At 46.2% G+C, this 18,500-nt stretch overlaps 1 protein-coding gene across 2 annotated transcripts; it reads left to right on the top strand.

The window, feature by feature from the left end:
• Positions 1 to 1,073: 1,073 nt before the first annotated feature.
• Positions 1,074 to 10,596, top strand: CENPM (centromere protein M). 2 transcript variants are annotated; one of them, XM_038387479.2, is made up of 6 exons: positions 1,074 to 1,491; positions 2,285 to 2,364; positions 5,864 to 5,962; positions 7,119 to 7,198; positions 7,713 to 7,804; positions 9,138 to 10,596. In XM_038387479.2, the coding sequence occupies exons 1-6, from the start codon at positions 1,435 to 1,437 to the stop codon at positions 9,261 to 9,263; spliced, it is 534 nt and encodes a 177-aa protein (XP_038243407.1). In that variant the 5' UTR covers positions 1,074 to 1,434; the 3' UTR covers positions 9,264 to 10,596. The 2 variants fall into 2 exon arrangements, with proteins under 2 accessions (XP_038243407.1, XP_043346744.1); XM_043490809.1 differs by lacking the exon at positions 7,713 to 7,804 and having other exon boundaries at positions 1,112 to 1,491; positions 10,441 to 10,596.
• Positions 10,597 to 18,500: the final 7,904 nt, after the last annotated feature.

Raw genomic sequence — 18,500 nt, 5'->3', positions numbered from 1 at the left:
CAGAGGATGCCATTCTGTTCTACAAATGCAGTGACTTCACATCCTCACAAATGCCATCCTTCATGAGGACTTGTCAGTCATCCTGAGTGCTGTCAGTTTGACAACATACAGCTGCTTGGGCATGCAGGCAAGGCAAGTTTTGCACACACAGACACGCCACTGGTGTGTAACTCCTTCCTCTTCTTGCCTAAACCCCTAATCATTTTTTTAAATTCTTATTTCCCTCTAGGAGCATTAGTCTGTGTTGTTTCCCCTTCTATAAAATAGAGCTAATACTCATCCTCCCACCCTACCTCATAAGGTAGTTGTGATTAGTTAATATCTGTATAAACACCAGGTATCTCTATTAAAGTGCATTGTATCACGTGGATAGAAAGCACCTATAGAACTGGTGCCGAGTATTATTTATTATTATGAACATCCAAACTGAGTCACCATGATATATGACAAATGCCAGTGGCGTCCCAATGGCGCATTAATTGAGAGATGGCAACTGGTGGCCATGGGGGCTGCATCTGGCCGGCCAGATCATTTTATTTGGCCCATCACAGCCCCACTTGGGGCAGGCGACCCAGCGGCACCAGGAAAGACGCAGGGCACTGTGGGGGGGAAAGCCTCACCTGCACACAGACGCACGCATCACCTGGTGCTGTGGCGAAAGCCAACGGGGCTGGAGTGGGGAACTAGGCCCAGCCCCATGGCACAGGAGCCACTGCTGTGGGGTGAGCTTGTGGGGGCAAAACCTGACCCCAGCATCACGTGCCCCGGCTTAACGAGCCAGGCTACTGGCATCCGGGGCGAGGAGAATCCTAGTGACGCGGGGCCAGCAGCTTTTATTGCCCCTCCCTGAAAACCCTGGGCCAGGGAACTGACAGGCGCGGATCGCAAGAGCCCTGCAGGCCCAAAGCGGGTCTGCTGGGCGCCCCGCCCCCGCCCCCGCCCCCGCCCCGCCCCGCACGCGCTGCTGGAACGCAGGCAGCTCAGACACTCGCAGCCCGTCACAAGCCGCACGCGCACTAACGTGGCTCCGGCTCACCCTCAACGAGGCTGCGCTGCGCACGCAACACGGTGGTGGGGGGGGGGAATGGGAGTGACGCGCGCGCCAGACAGTCACGCGCCGGGAGACCGAAGTAGGGAAACGAAAGCGAACTGCGCACACAGGCAGCGCGCGGGCCCTCACGCCGCACGCAGGAAGCGCGCGCGCACAGCATGCGGCATGAGTCTCCAGCGCGCGCACACACACACAGCCGCGCACGGGCACCGCTCCACGCTCAACCTCACACTTTTTTCCCCTCCCGCCCGCAAAGGCGCACATGCGCAGTGATCTCGCTCCGCGTACGCTACGTGCGTTGGGCGGTCCGACGGGTGATGACGCAGAACGTGGCGGCGGTTTGAAATCCTGGCGCGGCAGCGCCTCCGCGGCACTCTGCAGTGATGTCGCTGGTGAGGCCCTTCGATAAACTCCCGACGCTCAACTCGGCCGCTATCTTGGTAGGTCCGTGAGGAATCCGCGCCCCGTCCCCTTCCCGCGGCGCCCAGAACCGGCCGCTGCCGTTACCGCCGCATCCCCTCGGATAACCGCCTGTCTCGGCCAATCGGTGCAGTCCGGCGGCTTTGGCCACGCCCTACGTCCTGATTGGTGCTCTTATTTTAATATGCAAACAAGTCGCCCCGCCTGCCCAGGGGCTGCGCTGATAGGCGGGGAGGCTTGTTTGCCCCGCCCCTCAGAGCGACTGTGGGCAGGTCTCGTGCCCTCCCCTCTGGCTACGCAGGATCCTGTCTGCTCAGTACCTGGACGGGGCACGCGGTTGGAGCAGGGGCTGGTGGGCAGAGTCACTGGATGACTGGGCCATGTGTGCCCTGTGGATGCTACCTGAGCCCCAGCCTGACGGTGGGGGATGCGGCACTACTGAGGATACCTCCTCTGCTGGGCTACAACACTGACACCCCGCTCGCCTCTGGTCTCCTTAACCTGTGCTAGGTTTTCCCCTAGTGCCAGGGGCCTGAGAGTCCTGCACAACTGGACACATATGCCTGAGGTCTAATGGGCACAGCCCTAGGGGTAGGGCCAGGTGGCTGAAACCTCTCTCCCCAGATGTTCTCTGTGCTGTTAACCCGCTGTCCTATCCTGCCTCACAGGTGTCTGCCTGTGTGTGAACTGTCTTCTGCGAGCCTTGTAGTTCATAACGTGCCCTGGGACCTCTCAAGTTGAAGGGCATTAGCTAGTGACTTCCCTCCATCTTCTGGTTGTATCTCTTAAAAGTCATTTTCCCTTCCTGAGCAGTTGGTGGGCATGGATGAAAGGCGGCAGCAGCAGCTAGCAGAGGCAATTCTTAAGGAGAAAAAAAACTTCAAGATAAATATGTAAGTGACTGGAAAGGGTGGAACAAAAATCTTCCCAAATCAATTCTGAAATTATTCTTTGCCAAGCTTTATTTGTGTCTCTTTTTCTTGTAGACTTTGCCTCAAGTTGAGATCTGGTCAGATAGGCTTGTGGCCGTAGTATTGGGTATGGCAGATTAAGTTAAAACTGAGATGCTGCAGGAAATGGATAGTGATTCAGTAGGGCTGCATCTACGCTTGTCAAATGGAGACCAGAAACTCACTCACAGGTGCAATCTCCACGGTGGTAGCAATAAATCAAGTGTAGTCCAAGGGCATTCACTTCAAGGATAGAATTTGCTTTTCTGAACCCCCCAGAGCACAATGTTGCATAGATGTAGTTGTGCAATTGCAAGTTACAATTTCTCTGCGATTTAGGTGTACGTACAAGAGACAAGTTGCATTTTCTTCAGGAAATAGCAGTCCACACCTGATTAAAGGGGGAGAGTACTTGTTTTCATTTGTTTACTGTGTTCTTAGCTCTCTGTGGGAATGTCTACCCTGCAGCTGGGAAAATGCCTCCTGGTGTGGGCAGACAGACTTGCACTATCTCTGCTCAAGCTAACACACTAAAAGTACCAGTGTGGCAACAGCCAGCTGGGTCTGAGCTTGGGTGCCTAGCCCAAGCTACAACCTGTACCATGACAGCCACACTGCTATTTTTAGTATGCTAGCATGAGTCTGTCTGCCCTCCCTGATACCCCATATGTAGCCCAGGTGCTTGGAGATCAGTGCTGGGTGCAGTATAAGCATCTAAATAGAATTTTTGTCTGTGTATGGGTCTTCTATCCAAAAATGGAAACTCTGAAATCAATAGGGAGAATCAGGCAGGTGTAGTGTCTGACACTATTTTAAACTGATTAGATTTCAAGTTTCCTTGTAAAATGTCCACTAGCTGTGATTCTTGTCTTACATGCACCCTTTTATGCATATGTTATTCCTCCTCATATTATTGATTTGCATTTGAAATTTTAACTCCAGCTTATGTGATAACTTCTGTCTGGGAATTCCCTTCGTTGCTAATGTAATGAGTTTGGCAAGTATATTCACAAGAAGAAATGCATTAACTTGGATCTTTGAGAGGAGGGTATATTTCTCTCGCTGCTGCAGCACTAGTGATTCTAGAGCAGTATAATTGTCCACCAGAACTCCTGAGAAACTTCCAAAATCCATAACATTGTTTGGACCATTCAAATCCATTGGCAAGTGTGTTGCCTGATCTATTGATTGTAGGTGAATTACATTACTGATTTAGTTTCCACAGTTAACACTCTGGAATTTGGTAGGTTCTGGTCCCAAGGTTAGGCCAATTATTATCAGAATTACTGTTCAGCTGGGAGCTCCAATGTGGACAGCAATGACAACGCTCACGCTTAGGGAAAACCTGTATTTGTATAATTTTATTAACACAGTCAGCAAAATCACAAACACTCCAACCAAGCAAGGTAGGTAGATATAATACAGAATGAGGGGAACATTCCTATACTTATACCATCCCTTGCAGACCAACCTGAAGTGTTTAGATATCATCTTTCCCCTCACTCTTACCACCATCATCAATGATCATCACCCTGGCATCTCCCCAAGCACGCAGGCCAGGATACAGCCAGGTTACATGGCATTCTTCTGGTCAGACATCTGCTGATGTTTCTAGCTTAAAATATCTCAAAATGACATAAACTAGCATCTTGTGGTTACCGGTCAGCTGTTTAGTCATTATCACATTCTGTGATATCTTATGATCTAGGGTTGGTCTTTATTAGCTATTTAGGCTTAAAGTTTTTTGGGCCTTATGCCCTAAATAATTTAGCTAAGCTATTGGCCTACAAGTATCAAGACCTGTAAGACCACTGCATTACTGCCTTAACTTTATACCTATGCCTCACCTAGCAAATACCTATAAGCTGTAAGTGTTACAAAGATAAAAGATTTGCCAGATATTATCAACTGTTCTGGAGACCTCCAAACCATTCTAATTGTAATTCAGCCATGGAGACCTTCCAAAATGTGCAGCTCCACTTTTAAACATTATAAAAGGTACTATATCTGTTTCTGAACTTTTCCATAAATGTCACCTGAAGTTTATCGGCCAGATCATTTTTGACAAATGGTGTTACAAACAAAAGTATTTTCCAGATATAGTTTTCACCCCTAATTTTTAAACTCTCTCTCATATCTCAGAAATGACTTCCAATTTTTTTCAAAATCTGGCCAAAAAATTCTCCCTTAGCCACACATAAAATGCACTCGGTTGGAAGCCAAAAAGATCACTTTTTGAGCATTGCAAGGGGGGTTATCATTAGACATGCCATAGAGAGCTGGTTAGAAGTTTTAACTGGGAAGATGCCACCCTCTCTTCATGATACATAGATTAAAAAAAATACTGCATCTCCTAACTTACAGAACCTTAAGGTATTTTACAGCAGGGGTTCTCAAACTGGGGGTTGGGATCTCTCAGGGGGTCACAAGGTTTTTTACATGGGGGGTTGCAAGCTGTCAGCCTCCACCCCAAACCCCGCTTTGCCTCCAGCATTTATAATGGTGCTAAATATATAAAAAGTGCTTTTAATTTTTAAGGAGGGGTCACGCTCAGAGGCTTTCTATGTAAAAGGGGTCACCAGTACAAAAATTTGAGAACTGCTTTACAGGATAGTCAAGTGCTACTGAAGTAGACTCTGATGTAGAATGCAAAGCACTATTTACTGACATTATCCTACACGCATGCAGTGTTGCCAAGGAAGTACAGTGCTGCATTCAGCTGTAGTTACATGAGAAATTTTAGGCCACTAAAATGTAATTACTGTAATGGAAAGACAAACAGTATTCTACTGTTCAGCTACCAGGTGTGCTATGTGTAAAATATCTTATTTAAACTAACCAAAGCCATAGCTGGCAGAGCATTAAAGGATCTTACGATGAACACATCTGGTGTGTAGTTTGCTCAGAAGTAAACTCTGTAGCCGGTCCATATCTGGTACAAGACCATGACAGCTACTAGATTTGAAGCTGATCAAGGAGACCAAGGCTAACACCCTTCTTCTGACAATTAAAAAAAGAAAAAACAAAAAACAACCCTGCTGTCACTAATGACTGCAAGGAATTGGAACCTCTGTTCTACATCTCATCTGAAAGATGGACCTCTAACAGCACACAGCTCCTGATACCTTGCTAGGGCTTTTATGGGGAAGAGTGCAGTACAAATCCTTGAGAAAACTATTGTCATACAAGAGGGCCTCATTAAGCAGCTTGAAGGGAACAAAGTTTATGCTACCAAATGTCAATTGTGGCTGTTACTGACTGTGAATAGGCTTATGGGGGACAACCAAGCAATGAGTCTCATCAGCTGCTTATAGCCATTGAAATGCATGTACTAAATCTGCTCCTGCTAACCATTCTAGCTAAGTAGGTGGCTGGTGAAATGGATTCTGCTTTGCCACTCCATTCTGTTTGGGTAAACCTGCAAACTTATTTTGTCTTTCAGCCACGTGGCAACCTCCCTCCCTTTACCTGCTGAGGGAGATCATATCCGGCCCCGGATTGACCTGATTGCCTTTATGATTAACATGCAAAGCAAACACAGGTAAATGCAGCAGGGGTTGGAACAGCGGAGGGAGAACTTGAGGAAGGAGTTAGTTGTTAGTTTAACCTGGGGTAAACTGATTCAGCACCTGCATCATTGGCTTTCAAACACTGGACTTGCTGTAGTGGAACAGATCAATAATTCCTCCAGAAGTTATCCTGCCTATGGCAATGAATAAATTATGGGAAACCTGCTTTCCTATAACACACCTAATTGTGCAGTGCTCTGCCATACCAAGGAGGGTGGAATTTCTTCCTGATCGAGCTGCTAATCTTCTTATGCAGAGTCAGGTGCATGAAATCTGAAAATGTACTATCTGTAAAATGGAAACAACATACCAGTTGGTGGTGGGTGTTGTGGTGTTCTGATAGCTGGCCTACCCTAGGCAATCTTAATTAACAGTCAGACCTGAGTCAATGGTGTGTGCAGGTACCCTTTATGATGGCATTGCTAAACCAGGTCCCTCTGTGGGATTGGAGCTCTGTCAGTCAGCAGCACTAACATGATCTTTGTCTCTTTTATCCCTTACCCCTCTCACCTGTAACCACTGCACCTCAGTGTTGATGCAAAGAGAAATCCAATCATGTTTGTATTTTTATAATGAGGATAAAACCTCATTGGTGGGAAAGGTAAGAGGTTTTGCCAAAACCATTTCATTTGTGACCTTTGATTCTGGACTCAAACAGATCTTCAAAAGTAACAGGTCACACTGGACAGCCATCCAGATGAGTCACTATAAAATGCAAGGACTGGGATTTTCAATGAAGACTCTAGGAGTTAGACATCCAAATCCTACTGGGCACCTAGCTTCCTTAGGTTCCTCTAAAGATCTCCACCAAGATATTCATTCATTTGAATAGTATCCTCTTACTCTTGAGTTTTGTTCTCCTTTTTGTCTATCTCATGGCTTCTCTAGCACCCCATCATTAGTATCTAAGCACAAAGGGGAGAGACTTTCAAAGGCATAAGTGGCAGCTACACCCAAGTTCTTTTGACTTTCAGTAGGAGGTGGATGTCCATCTACCATTTGTGCCTTTGAAAGTCTTTCCTTTTGTGCTGCTCTGGCTTCCTGGTATGCTGCTGATGGTACTAGCACTAGCCTAACCTCTGGTTTAACTGGATTATATGATGTGCTTTTTCTTTCCCTTTCCATCAGTCTTAGGAATGTTGAAGCTTCACTATCACACATGGATGCCAACTACTTCCTTGGGAAAGTGTGCTTCCTCATCACAGGAGGTATGTATGGCCAAATATCCACCTTTTTCTTTCTCCTCCTCCTTTCAGTGTTTCATCACTTCTTATTCCACTGCTTAAAACCCCTGGAATGGCTTCATCTTAAACAAAACACGCCAACAGCTTGTCACAGAAGCTTTTCTTTAAATGTTGCTGAATCCCATCTCTTTTCACAGCTCAGAACATGTTTCTTTCCTCACTCGGTCCTTCCCTTCAGTTCCTCCAATCAGACATCTCTTTTCTGCCCTTGCCCCCATGGATATGAATTGCAAGACTGATTTGTATGGAACTGCAAAGTGTCTTCCCATGGACTTTTCTTAATGGTAGTCTCAATGCCATTCTGTTTGACCTGCTCATTACTGCCTGAATGAGCCTTGCTATTATGAGGACTATGCTGTATGCTAGATTTGGATCATTTGTGGAACTAAACATTCCTCAGTGCTCTTCTCCACTGCGGATGGACTGTGGAATATCGCAAAACTCTCCCTAATGCCTTCCTGTTTTCTCTCTGGTGAAGTTGGTAGGATGAATCACTGCAGCGTAGAAATGAATGCTGTCCGGAAACTGGGAAACCTCTACTGCAGCCCTGTCCTATTCTGTGAGCTGGATGTAAGGATGCTTAATTTTGTGACGGGGTGGAGGTGGGGGGGGGATGCAGGAGATGTGGGGTCGGCAAATCCTCCTACTCACTAACAATATCTGGTATGTCAGCAATAAATCATGATGAGGTGTGTGGTTAAATCTAAAAGCAGTGTATACTGCTTGTATATTTTGATTGCAAAGACAAATCCTCACAGCCACTCAAAATGCAGACAGTGGAGTCAGTGCGCTTCTAGAAACTTATTCTTGCTTTCATTTAAATAATCTCTATTTAGATTGTAATAGCACAGGAAAACACAATCCCTGCCCTATAGAGTTGACCAGCTAAACCAATGAAGGATTGGAGGAAAGTGAATAGGGGAGTGGTGTGTACTCCTTCACATAACACAAGAACCAGTGGTCATCCAATGAAATTATTAGGCAGCAGGTTTAAAACAAACAAACAAAATGAAGTACTTATTCACACACCACACAACCTGTGGAACTCGTTGCCAGGGGATGATGTGAAGGCTAAAATTTATAATGGGGCTCAAAAAAGAACTAGATAAGTTCATGGAGGATAGGTCCGTCAATGGTTATTAGCCAAGATGGTCAGGGATGTAGCCCCGTGGTCTGAGTTGTCTCTCGCCTTTTACTTAACAGAAGCTGGGAGTGGACGACAGGGCATGGGTCACTGATAATTGTGCTGTTCTGTTCATTCCTTGTGAAGCACCTGGCATTGGCTGCTGTCAGAAGACAGGATACAGGGCTAGATGGACCAATGATCTGACCCAGTATGGCCATTCTTATGTAAAGGGATAAGCTGGGTGATCAGAAGCCCACATCTTGATAGCTACAAGGTTGATAGTAACTAGCTGATTTCTTTGCCACATGGACTTTCCCCTCTGAGACATGCAGCCCCCAATACACCAGTTCCCTGAAACATTCTGTCCCCTTGCTGTGAAACATGAGCTACCATCCCCATCTGTTATGCAATTGCCCTCCAGCCTGCATATCCAAAACACTTCCTGTTTCCCAAGCTCTACAGAGTAAGGCACAGCAACTCCTAGAGGGGCACATACTTCATCCCTGCAGTTTGATGTGTATTTTGGGGAGGGGGGGTAATTAGCTGTTTCAGTTTGAAGGACTGAGGGAAGACTACTACTTCAAAGAGGCTTTAAATCTTTGTGACTGCCCCCTCCTTCCCACTGGCCCTAGACAAGTAGGTTTGGGAACCTCCATGTCTGGTTGCTCTGGGTCCCACTTAACTTTGGTTCGTTCCTGTGCATCAGCACCAGCTAGATTTTCTTTTGTCCCTTTCGTTTTAAATAACTTTTGGGTTTTTCCCTCCGTCTGCTTCCAGGCTGAAGGAATCCGAGTTGCAACAGCTCAGCGGCTGCTCCGGATGTTGCAGATCTGCGCTGGTCACGTACCAGGGGTTTCTGCCCTCTTCTTCAGTTCTCTGATGAAAAGCTCCATTGATGAGTAACCTTGATGTAAATCCATTGCCATTCTTCCTGTCCACACACTTTGATGCTGTTTCAAGCTGCAGAAATAGACTGAAATGGGAATCTTGTTGGGATGCTTTTTCTGTTGATTTGTAATGAGGCCAGCTCATCTCATGCTGCTGCTTGCTTTTGGTACCTTTACAGGAAAGGCTTGGTGCCTGTTTTGGTGGGTGGTCACTGGAGCCATACTAGTGAATCTCCTTTTACTCCTAGGTCCCAGTTTGAATGAACCTAGTTTTAGTGACCAAGAGCTCTGTAGCCTTCTGAGAGCTGTATAGGAAATGGGAGAATGCCACTGTCCTTAGGTCCATGTGTATCGTGGCACGTAGGTGTACTTCAGAGGCATTGCAATTATGGAGAGCTGCTGCCTGCTCTCTGCTTAGTACCAATGGACTATTTCACCAGGGAGAAAATAGGAAAGCATTAGGAAGAGTTTTGCAATATTCAGATTGAAATAGGACACTTCTCACTAATGCAAAAACTTCACTTACCAAAAAGCCTCTTGAAGGAAGGAAGCCAGTTTAGCAACCACCATACATACAGCAGTTGGGGATATGCAAAGAAAGATTGGCCCAGCCTTTCTAATCCCCAAATATCTAAGCAGAGAGGGAGGGGGGGCTTAAAGAAGACAGCCCAGCAATTTGGCTTTCTTTCTTTTTGAAAGAATGGTCATCTTTTGTTATACAGCCCCAGCAAACTGCCTGGCAGGTAAATTCCCCACCTGACTAACATGTCTGACGGTCGCATTCAGTGCTGTGCCACTGCAAGTCAAAAAGTTTCCATAGGACAGAGAGAATACCAGAGCATCAGAGGAGGTGGGGGAATATTGATAGTCCAGGTGTGTGAATGGGGGCATGGATTTGCTCAATGCAGTGGTGAACATGTCTATTGCACAGAAAAGTGCAGCAGTCACTCTTCAATGAATTTTATTATTAGTTCTAAAAGTAAAGACCCACAATATGGTTCCTCTCTAACAAAGTTTGATTTCAAAGAGCCTAACTTTCAGAACTACTGAGTGCCTCTGAAAATCAGGCCCTTAATCTACATTCCTCCAGCTTCCTTGGATCTTGGGCCATCTCTGCCCTTTCTTCACAGGTGGAAAGGTTTAATGTGGCTAACCTGTCTATAAATATGCTGCATAACGTGTTTTTCTTACAGATTGGATATGCCTATAAACTTGCACTGTGCATATAAACCCCAAAGTTAGACTATACTTGTCAAGACACAAATAGCAGTAATTTACTGGGAATACACCATGAATCTGATACGATGTGCTGGAATATTAAGTTAATAAAATGTATAATATAAAAACTAGTCCAGACCCTCTCTGTTATCTGGTAACATTCACAGATGCATAGTGGGGGTGTGCTCGGAAAACAGTAGGTATTTTTCATCAGTGGTGTAGCTGCACTGATGCTATCAACAGTGTAAACTGGGTGCAGGAGTTCTTACCAGCATGTTTAACTTCTGTTGTATTAACTTGAGATGTGTTGCAATTTACCACTTCAAGCCACAAGATGGTGCTAAGACCTCTTCACTGGAATAAATCCCCTAATAAACTGGGCCGAACAGCCTTCCTGAACACCTGGTTTAGACTTTCTTACTGAATAGGAAATAAATTTTTTCTGTAATTAAAAAATAAAACCTCTTTAAAGAAGTCCCTTAAGTTAAACTGGTGTGGGGGGTGATCGCTTACACTGAACTAATGACTTCAGAATCCCAGCCCTAAGTGCTGTGCTTTCCCCTTAGCTTGCAGGAAAAAGTAACAGTGGCAATGCAGTATCAATCGGTGTTGCATGTTGGCAGTCATCACAGAAAGACTTAGGAAAATGCAGAGCCTGAGCTACCCCACAGAGGGTGCACAAATCCCATCTATATCCACCCTGACAGTGGGGAGGAAGATGGAGTTGTCTCCAGTAGCCAGCTCAAACAAAAGAGCTAAAATGTTAAGCTGTGTTGCTGTGTCCAAAAGCAATGGCTGCAACTCATAGGAGGAAAGCGTGGTGTGGATTTTCATGCTCATACAGCAAGAATTTAAAGCCCACAACAGCTCAATCAATGTGAACTATTTTCAGCTAGCTTTGTGGATCGTGATTGCAGTAGCCAGGACCTTGTCCATATTGGCATTATTGTGGTGCCAAAAAGGAAATGAGGTTATATTTCCTCCTGTATATTTTGAGTATGCTGTCTCAGCCCTACTTTCCCTTTAGGTCTCCTGAATTAAACAAGCACACAGTTTGGAGGAGCCGGAAGTTTCAATGTGATCTTGAAGCACAGGTGCAAACTCCTGGGGGTGGGTAGTTGAAATGGAAGAAGTCCAGTTGGGTTCTTTTGTTCCCTGGACTAGCCATTGCAGGGTGGTTCCTTATACTATATTCTCCTGACAGTTGTCCAGTCTATTTTTAAGTGACTCAGACAGTAGAAACCAGATGAGTCAATTAAGAACATAAGACTGGCTGTACTGGGTCAGACCAGTGGTCCAGCTACCTCAGTATCCTGTCTCTGACAGTGGCCAGTGCCCAATGCTTCAGAAGGAATGAATAGGGCAATTTCAAGTGATTCAGCCCCTGTTGTCCAATCTCCTCTTTTGGCAGTTGGACGCTTAGGGCAGTGGTCTCCAAACTGTTAGGCTCGCGCACCCCCAGGATGAAGAGCAGAAGACCTGCCGCAGGCGCACAACCCACGAAACAGGACTGGAAGACCCGCCACAGGCGGGCCACCGGAGGGGAACACCAGCCATGGAAGTGCAGAGCTGCTGCCAAAGAAAAAAACTTGGCGGAGTGTATCCGCTGGCGCTTTTGCTGCTGCGCACCCTCTGGGATCATCTTGTGCACCCCTGTTTGGAGACCACTGGCTTAGGGACACCTGAAGCACAAGGTGGTGTCCTGACCATCCTGGCTGAGAGCTATTGATGGATTTATCTTCCATGAACTTACTTAATTCTTTTCTGAAGCCAGTTATACTTTTGGCCTTCATAACATCCCATGACAGCGAGTTCCACAGGTTGACTGTGCATTGTGTGATGTACTTCCTTTTATTTGTTTTAAACCTGCTGCCTATTAATTTCATTGGGTGACCCCTGGTTCTTGTGTTATGTGAAGGGATAAATAACACTTTTTCCACACCAAACATGATTTTTTTAGATTTCTATTCTACTCCCCCTTAGTCATCTATTTTTTTAAAAAAAGATGAACAGTCCTAGTCTTTAACCTGTTCCATACCCCTAATAGTTCTTGTTGCCCCTTTCTGTACCTTTTCCAATTCTAAAATACTCTGTTTTGTGATGGGGTGACCAGAACTGCTATTCAAAGTGTGGGCATACCATGAATTTATATAGTGGCATTATGATATTTTCTGTCTTATCTATCCCTTTCCTAATGGTTCCTAACTTTTTAACTTTTTTGAGTGCTGTGCATTGAGTAAATGTTTTCAGAGAACTATCCATGATGACTACAAGATCTTCCTTGATTGCTGGCATCTTATTTAGACCCCATCATTGTATGTATAGTTGGGATTATTTTTCCCAACAAGCATGACTTTGCCCTTATCATGTATTTAATATCCTTACTTTCCTGGGACTTCTCTTCCTCCTAGTGAGATCTTTTAAACTATGAAAGTGTTTTATGATGGTTAAGGTTAAGATTCTGTCACAGGTATTTTTAGTAAAAGTCAGGGACAGGTCATGGACTTCTGTGAATTTTTGTTTATTCCCCAGGACCTGTTCCTGTCTTTTACTAAAAATACCTGGGGCGGGGACTAAGTGGGAGTGTTGCTGGGTGGGGCTGTTGGGGGCCACTTCTCTGGCCCCTAGGGGGCCCCTGCTGTGGCTGCTGCAGAAGTCATGGAAGTCCCAGAAAGTCACAAAATCTGTGACCTCTGTGAGAGAATCATACCCTTAATGATAGTCTAAAATTTTTCTCTGGGATGAAAGTCCTCATTGTGCTCTTCACTATCCCCCACTTTTTGACTGTTACCAATTCTTGCCTTTTTACCCTCAGACTCAAATCTGTGTACCCCAACTTATTTTTAGTACAGTATGCCCTCCCTCACCACAGCCCTTGGAGAGAGAAAATGTTGAAACCCATTTGTCCTCCGCTCCTCTGAGACTTTTTACAGGTTGTTGAATCTCTACTCCTTCAAGAGCAACTGTTCTTCCCCCCCCCCCTTCCTGTGGCAAATATTTCTCTGAGGTTTAGAAAGGATGTCCTCCTTTTACCTATGGCCCTGATCAACTGATCTTTCTGTAAGATAACTGGCAGGATAACTGGAGTATGCCTGAGAGTGTGACACTGGCTCTCAGGTCCATTACATTTTACAAATAGAAGTTCTTGGGACTCCATCTAAAGTGACAACCACAACTATGTAAAGACCTTTGGGAATGACTGGCTGTTGATTTAGACAGGAGACAGCAAGGCCTGTCATGGAGCAGGGCCAGACAGCCAAAAATATCTTGATCCAGACTCAAAGCACAAGTTTAATGCTTACTAGAGGTGGGTTATGGAGGTGGCATTCACATCTGGATGAGGCTTATGGACGGGTTGGAGGCTGAACTAGGACTACATTTAGGCTCCACCATGTTGAACTCTCATGAGAGATTTGGCAAAAATTGTAGAAATTTAGTGAAAATAAGTTGTTTGTGCAATGTTCCACCATCTTGCCCTTCATTTCTCTGTGCCTCCGTTCCCTGCCTCCCTCAGATTCTGTGAGGATGAATCTACTAACATCTAAGGCTTGATCTACACTCAAAAGTTCTGCCAGTATAGCTTTGTTGGTTGAGTTGTGATTTTTTTTAAACCAACTTAGTTATGCCATCAAACCCCTCCTAGTGTAGACACAGTTATATCAATATACGAGTGCTTATACGGGTGGTTATGCCAGTCAAACCCGTATGAGCGCCACTGGTATAAGCCGTTCTCAACCAGACCCAGAAAACAGGCTTTTCCTGGGTTTGGAATTGACCTGGAACCAGAATCATAGAGATGGGTTCAGATGTGGAGAGTTAAATATAGACCCTTTGCAATTTGGTGTGGGGTTGGGGAACAGTATGTGAGTTCAGATTCCTGTTAAAGAATATCGCCAATATTTATCTTTTGAAGCCTACTAAGGGTAGTTACCAAATAATCTAACTCCCCAAGTAGTGTAGCTAGAGGGTGCTTGCTAGGTAAAATCAGTGCAAGGGCTACACGGGCTGAGGGATGTTATTGTGATGTTTGTGAGTGAAGCTTTGGTCGCTGCTTTCCTGAGTGTTGCAATCAGTGGTGACGCTAGTGAGATGGTGGGCGGTGCACTTTCTGTTGAGTCGGTGATGAACCGATGGTACTGTCTGGTGTTAGAGGGCACTGAATGGCTGCACGTCTCCACTGCCAGAAGAGACACAAAACAAAAGTTCCAATGCTGATTAGAGAAAAGGAAAATGCTTGTTTTCCTTTTGTCTGGTTTCTCTATTCAATTTTGATTTTGTACAAACAGGAGGCTTAGTCCCAGCCAAATTCCAGCTGTGCTGTTTACGGTCTGTTGGCTAATTCACCCTGCAGTTTCCCACTCCTCCCGGACATGTTTATATGACGTACACGCATACTTTTGTTAATCCGTTTCTCCAGGGGAGTGGTGGTGGTGGGGGTTCTGTGATTAACATTGCATTTGAAAAGGGGTCTGTCAACAAAAAAAAGTTTGCAAATCTCCGCCTTACACGACTCAACCCCCTGCACGGCTCTCTCCATCCCCAAGCCATGCCTTCCATTTCTACACTGCCGTTTTTAGCAATGTAGTTTCCCACTGCCGGAATCTTTCCCCGCTGCACTGAAAGGCTCTGGCAGCTCCCTGCTGCTGGCAGCTCCCTGCTGCTTGTCCCCTGCCAGAGCCTTTCACCCCTGCATGTAGTTACGCACCGTGGTGACAACTGTGCCTGCAGCCTGCCTTGCGCTGCGGGATGTTGCTGCACAGGTAGTGCCTGTGCTGTACATGCAGACATAGCCTAAGACGGAGCGAGGTCACAGAAGTTCTGACAGACCCTAGGCAGGTGCCTGATCAAAACCTGCCTGGTTTTCTGCCAGCTCGCCTGGCAGGCTGCTAGACCCCTGGGCTTTGAGGCTGTGTGACAGCCCCATCATGCAGACAGCCTTGGAGCCAAGGCTTCACTCCCTCTCGCAGAGAATTTTGAAATGTCTGGGGTTTTTCCTGAAACGGAATGAAACCAACTTTCAGGATTCCCTTTCTCTGCCCAGCTCTAGGGCAAACCTCTATAGGTATTTCTCTTTGTTAAATATTTATATTGCTGTAGTGCTTAGATGCTAACCAGGATGGGTGCTGGGGGTGCTGCAGCAACCCCAGGTTTTATGTGAGGCTCCACTCCCAGCCCCACATGTGGGGTCAGGAGTAAGGGGACTGGCTTTCAGCACCCCCACTATTAAAAGTGTTCCAGTGCCAGTGGGAATAGAACCCAGACTTCCTGTCTCCTAGTGCAGTACCAGCTACTACGCCCTATTGCCTCCCCTATTAGAGTCCCTAAAATCCACTGGAATCCTTCTGGAGGAAGGAGGAGCTGTAGGTACTATTCTGTTCTCCAGTTCTGTGTAACTGGAGGGCTTAAAGAAGGGGCTCCTTGCTGTACAGAACATCACTCATTGTAATGGTATGATAGTAATTGACAGCTGTGACTGCCCTCCCCTTGTGTCCTTCACACATCCTTTCATGGCTCAGTGAAGGCAGCAGTGTGTGAAAGAGAGAGAGAGACCTTATTTTACATACCCACAGGCTGCTGTTCCCTCTGAGCACAGGTGCAGCTGTGTTCTGCTGAAAGAGCTCTCGGGGGCTCCAGACAGCACAGGAAGAGGAGCTGAAGGGTAGAGGGAAGAGGACAAACACAGAGATGATGACCAAAGCAAACTCTGCTATTAAAAAGAAAAGGAGTACTTGTGGCACCTTAGAGACTAACAAATTTATTAGAGCATAAGCTTTCGTGAGCTACAGCTCACTTCATCGGATGCATGAGCTGTAGCTCACAAAAGTTTATGCTCTAATAAATTTGTTAGTCTCTAAGGTGTCACAAGTACTCCTTTTCTTTTTGCGAATACAGACTAACACGGCTGCTACTCTGAAATCTGCTATTAAAGTCCATCTCCTTTCCTAACACACTGTGGCAGCAGGGCTGTCTGTGCTCTGCATATTTTTTATTGCCGGGGCAGTTTTACATAGAGATGGGCATCACCCCCCACACCTCTGAACCCAAACGTCCTGTCTTTGTAATGAGTGGGCTGCAACAGGCAGGGCTGGAATCCAGTTCTAAAGCCAAACTTCCTTCACATTTGGGCTGTTTGGGTTTGGTCCATTTATATAGAGAGAGGTGCAAGTGGGAAGTCGTAAGCCTGGATCCAGGTACCTGGTGCTCACCCATCTCTGATCTCCTTGATCTATAAAGCACCAGTGTCTCTGCATGCACTTTTCCTGCAAAAACGACAATGCAAATGGACAATCATGAACATTTAAAATACATAAACTGGAGCCACTGTCCCTATTTTTTTCTGTCAACATTGAACATTTCTCCACTCTGCCCCTCCCTAGAAGCTTCTCTGTTCCGGTGTGTTTCAAGTAAGTTAAAACGTTTGTATTTATTTTTCTCCTCCAATCTCCTTATTTATAGCTGTCAAAAGTTGGCAGGCAAAGCCCAAACCAGAACAGTGTTCAACTCAGCCTTCATCCTGTATGAACAACCCATAGCTCTTACAGCAGATAGCACTTCTCATCTTCAAAGCACTGTGCAGACAGCAACTAATTAATTTTCACAACACCCCTGGGAGAGAGGTGACTAATTATCATGCGTTGTTATGCAGCGTGGCATAGAATCAAAAGAATGAGAGAGATAAAAGACTGGTACAGTGCAGTGTTTCCCATCTTGTTCACCATGCAGGCATACCTCGGGCTGATGCAGTTGTTCTCTACACTCTGCTCTCCAGGGCTTTGTCCAATCTAGTTTTAAACCACTCTAACAGTTGGCAGAAACCGGGTTACATTAGGAGACGATTCCACGGCCCATTCTTTCTCATCATGCAGGGTATATTTTTATGCCATATTTACCCTTTGCTCATTTTCATCCAGTTGTTCCCTAGTTATACCTGGTGCAGCCACCTTAAACAATTCTTCTCTCTATCCAGTCTCTCCACCCACCAGTTCTCAGCAGTACCAGGGCCCCTTTCTCAGTAGTGCCCCTTCATCAACTTGTTGCTGTGCTGAGAGCAAACAAGACTGCGGTGTATGTGTGGGGCTGGGGGAGGGGGATAGGATGGGGCAGGGCAGTGACAGGGTAGAGAGGGAATACTTACATATCCAATAGTTTCTGGAATGTGCTGATTTCTGCCCTTCCCTGCTCTTGTTAGGCTCCACAAGGCAAATTCATCCTCCCACCCATTTTCCTCCCCACAGGCCCACTCTGCTTCAGGGAGACTTCAGTGTGGCTGTGAGGTCACCGCAAGCTACATGGGGTGGACGTTCCAGTGGAGTGGCATGACTTTGAGGGACCTGAAACAAACACTCTGAACTGTTCTGGGTCTGATCACGAAGCCACTTCACATGAGTTGCTCCGAGGAGAGTTAACAGGAGTTGTTTGTGTGCAGCTGCTGCATAATGATCTGGTTCAGCCACAAGCTACAGGGCTTGATAATATTCACCTACATAGCCGGGAAGAATAATTCCCTCCACTGCAGGAATCACAGGGTGAAATCCTCTGGCCTGTGTTATGCAGGAGGTCAGACTCCATCAGGGGTTCTCAAACTTCATTGCCCCACGACCCCCTTCTAACAATAACAATTACTACCTGCCCCCAGGAGGGGAGACCGAAGCCTGAGCCCGCCTAAGCCCTGCCAAAGCCCAAGCCCCACCACCCTGGGCAGGGGGGCCAAAGTTGAAGCCCAAGGGCTTCAGTCCCAGGTAGAGGGCATGTAACCTGAGCCCTGCCGCCCAGAGCTGAAGCTCTCGGGCTTTTGCTTTGGGCGATGGGGCTTTGGCTTTGGCTTCAGCTCCGGGCCCCAGCAAATCTAAGTCAGCCCTGGCAACCCCATTAAAATGGGATTGCGACCCACTTTGGGGTCCTGACCTACAGTTTAAGAACTGCCAGACTAGATGAAGATCATGGTCCCTCCTGGCCTTGAAATCCTTGAATCTGTAATTGGGCCTCCTGTCTATGTTCTGTATTGAATTGTACTGTACTCAACCTGCGCATGCTT

Source organism: Dermochelys coriacea, chromosome 1 (genome assembly GCF_009764565.3).
Source record: "Dermochelys coriacea isolate rDerCor1 chromosome 1, rDerCor1.pri.v4, whole genome shotgun sequence".
Classification (NCBI taxonomy): Eukaryota; Metazoa; Chordata; order Testudines; family Dermochelyidae; genus Dermochelys; species Dermochelys coriacea.
The sequence above is the reverse complement of the archived record's forward strand: the minus strand, read 5'-3'. Positions and strand labels throughout refer to the sequence as shown.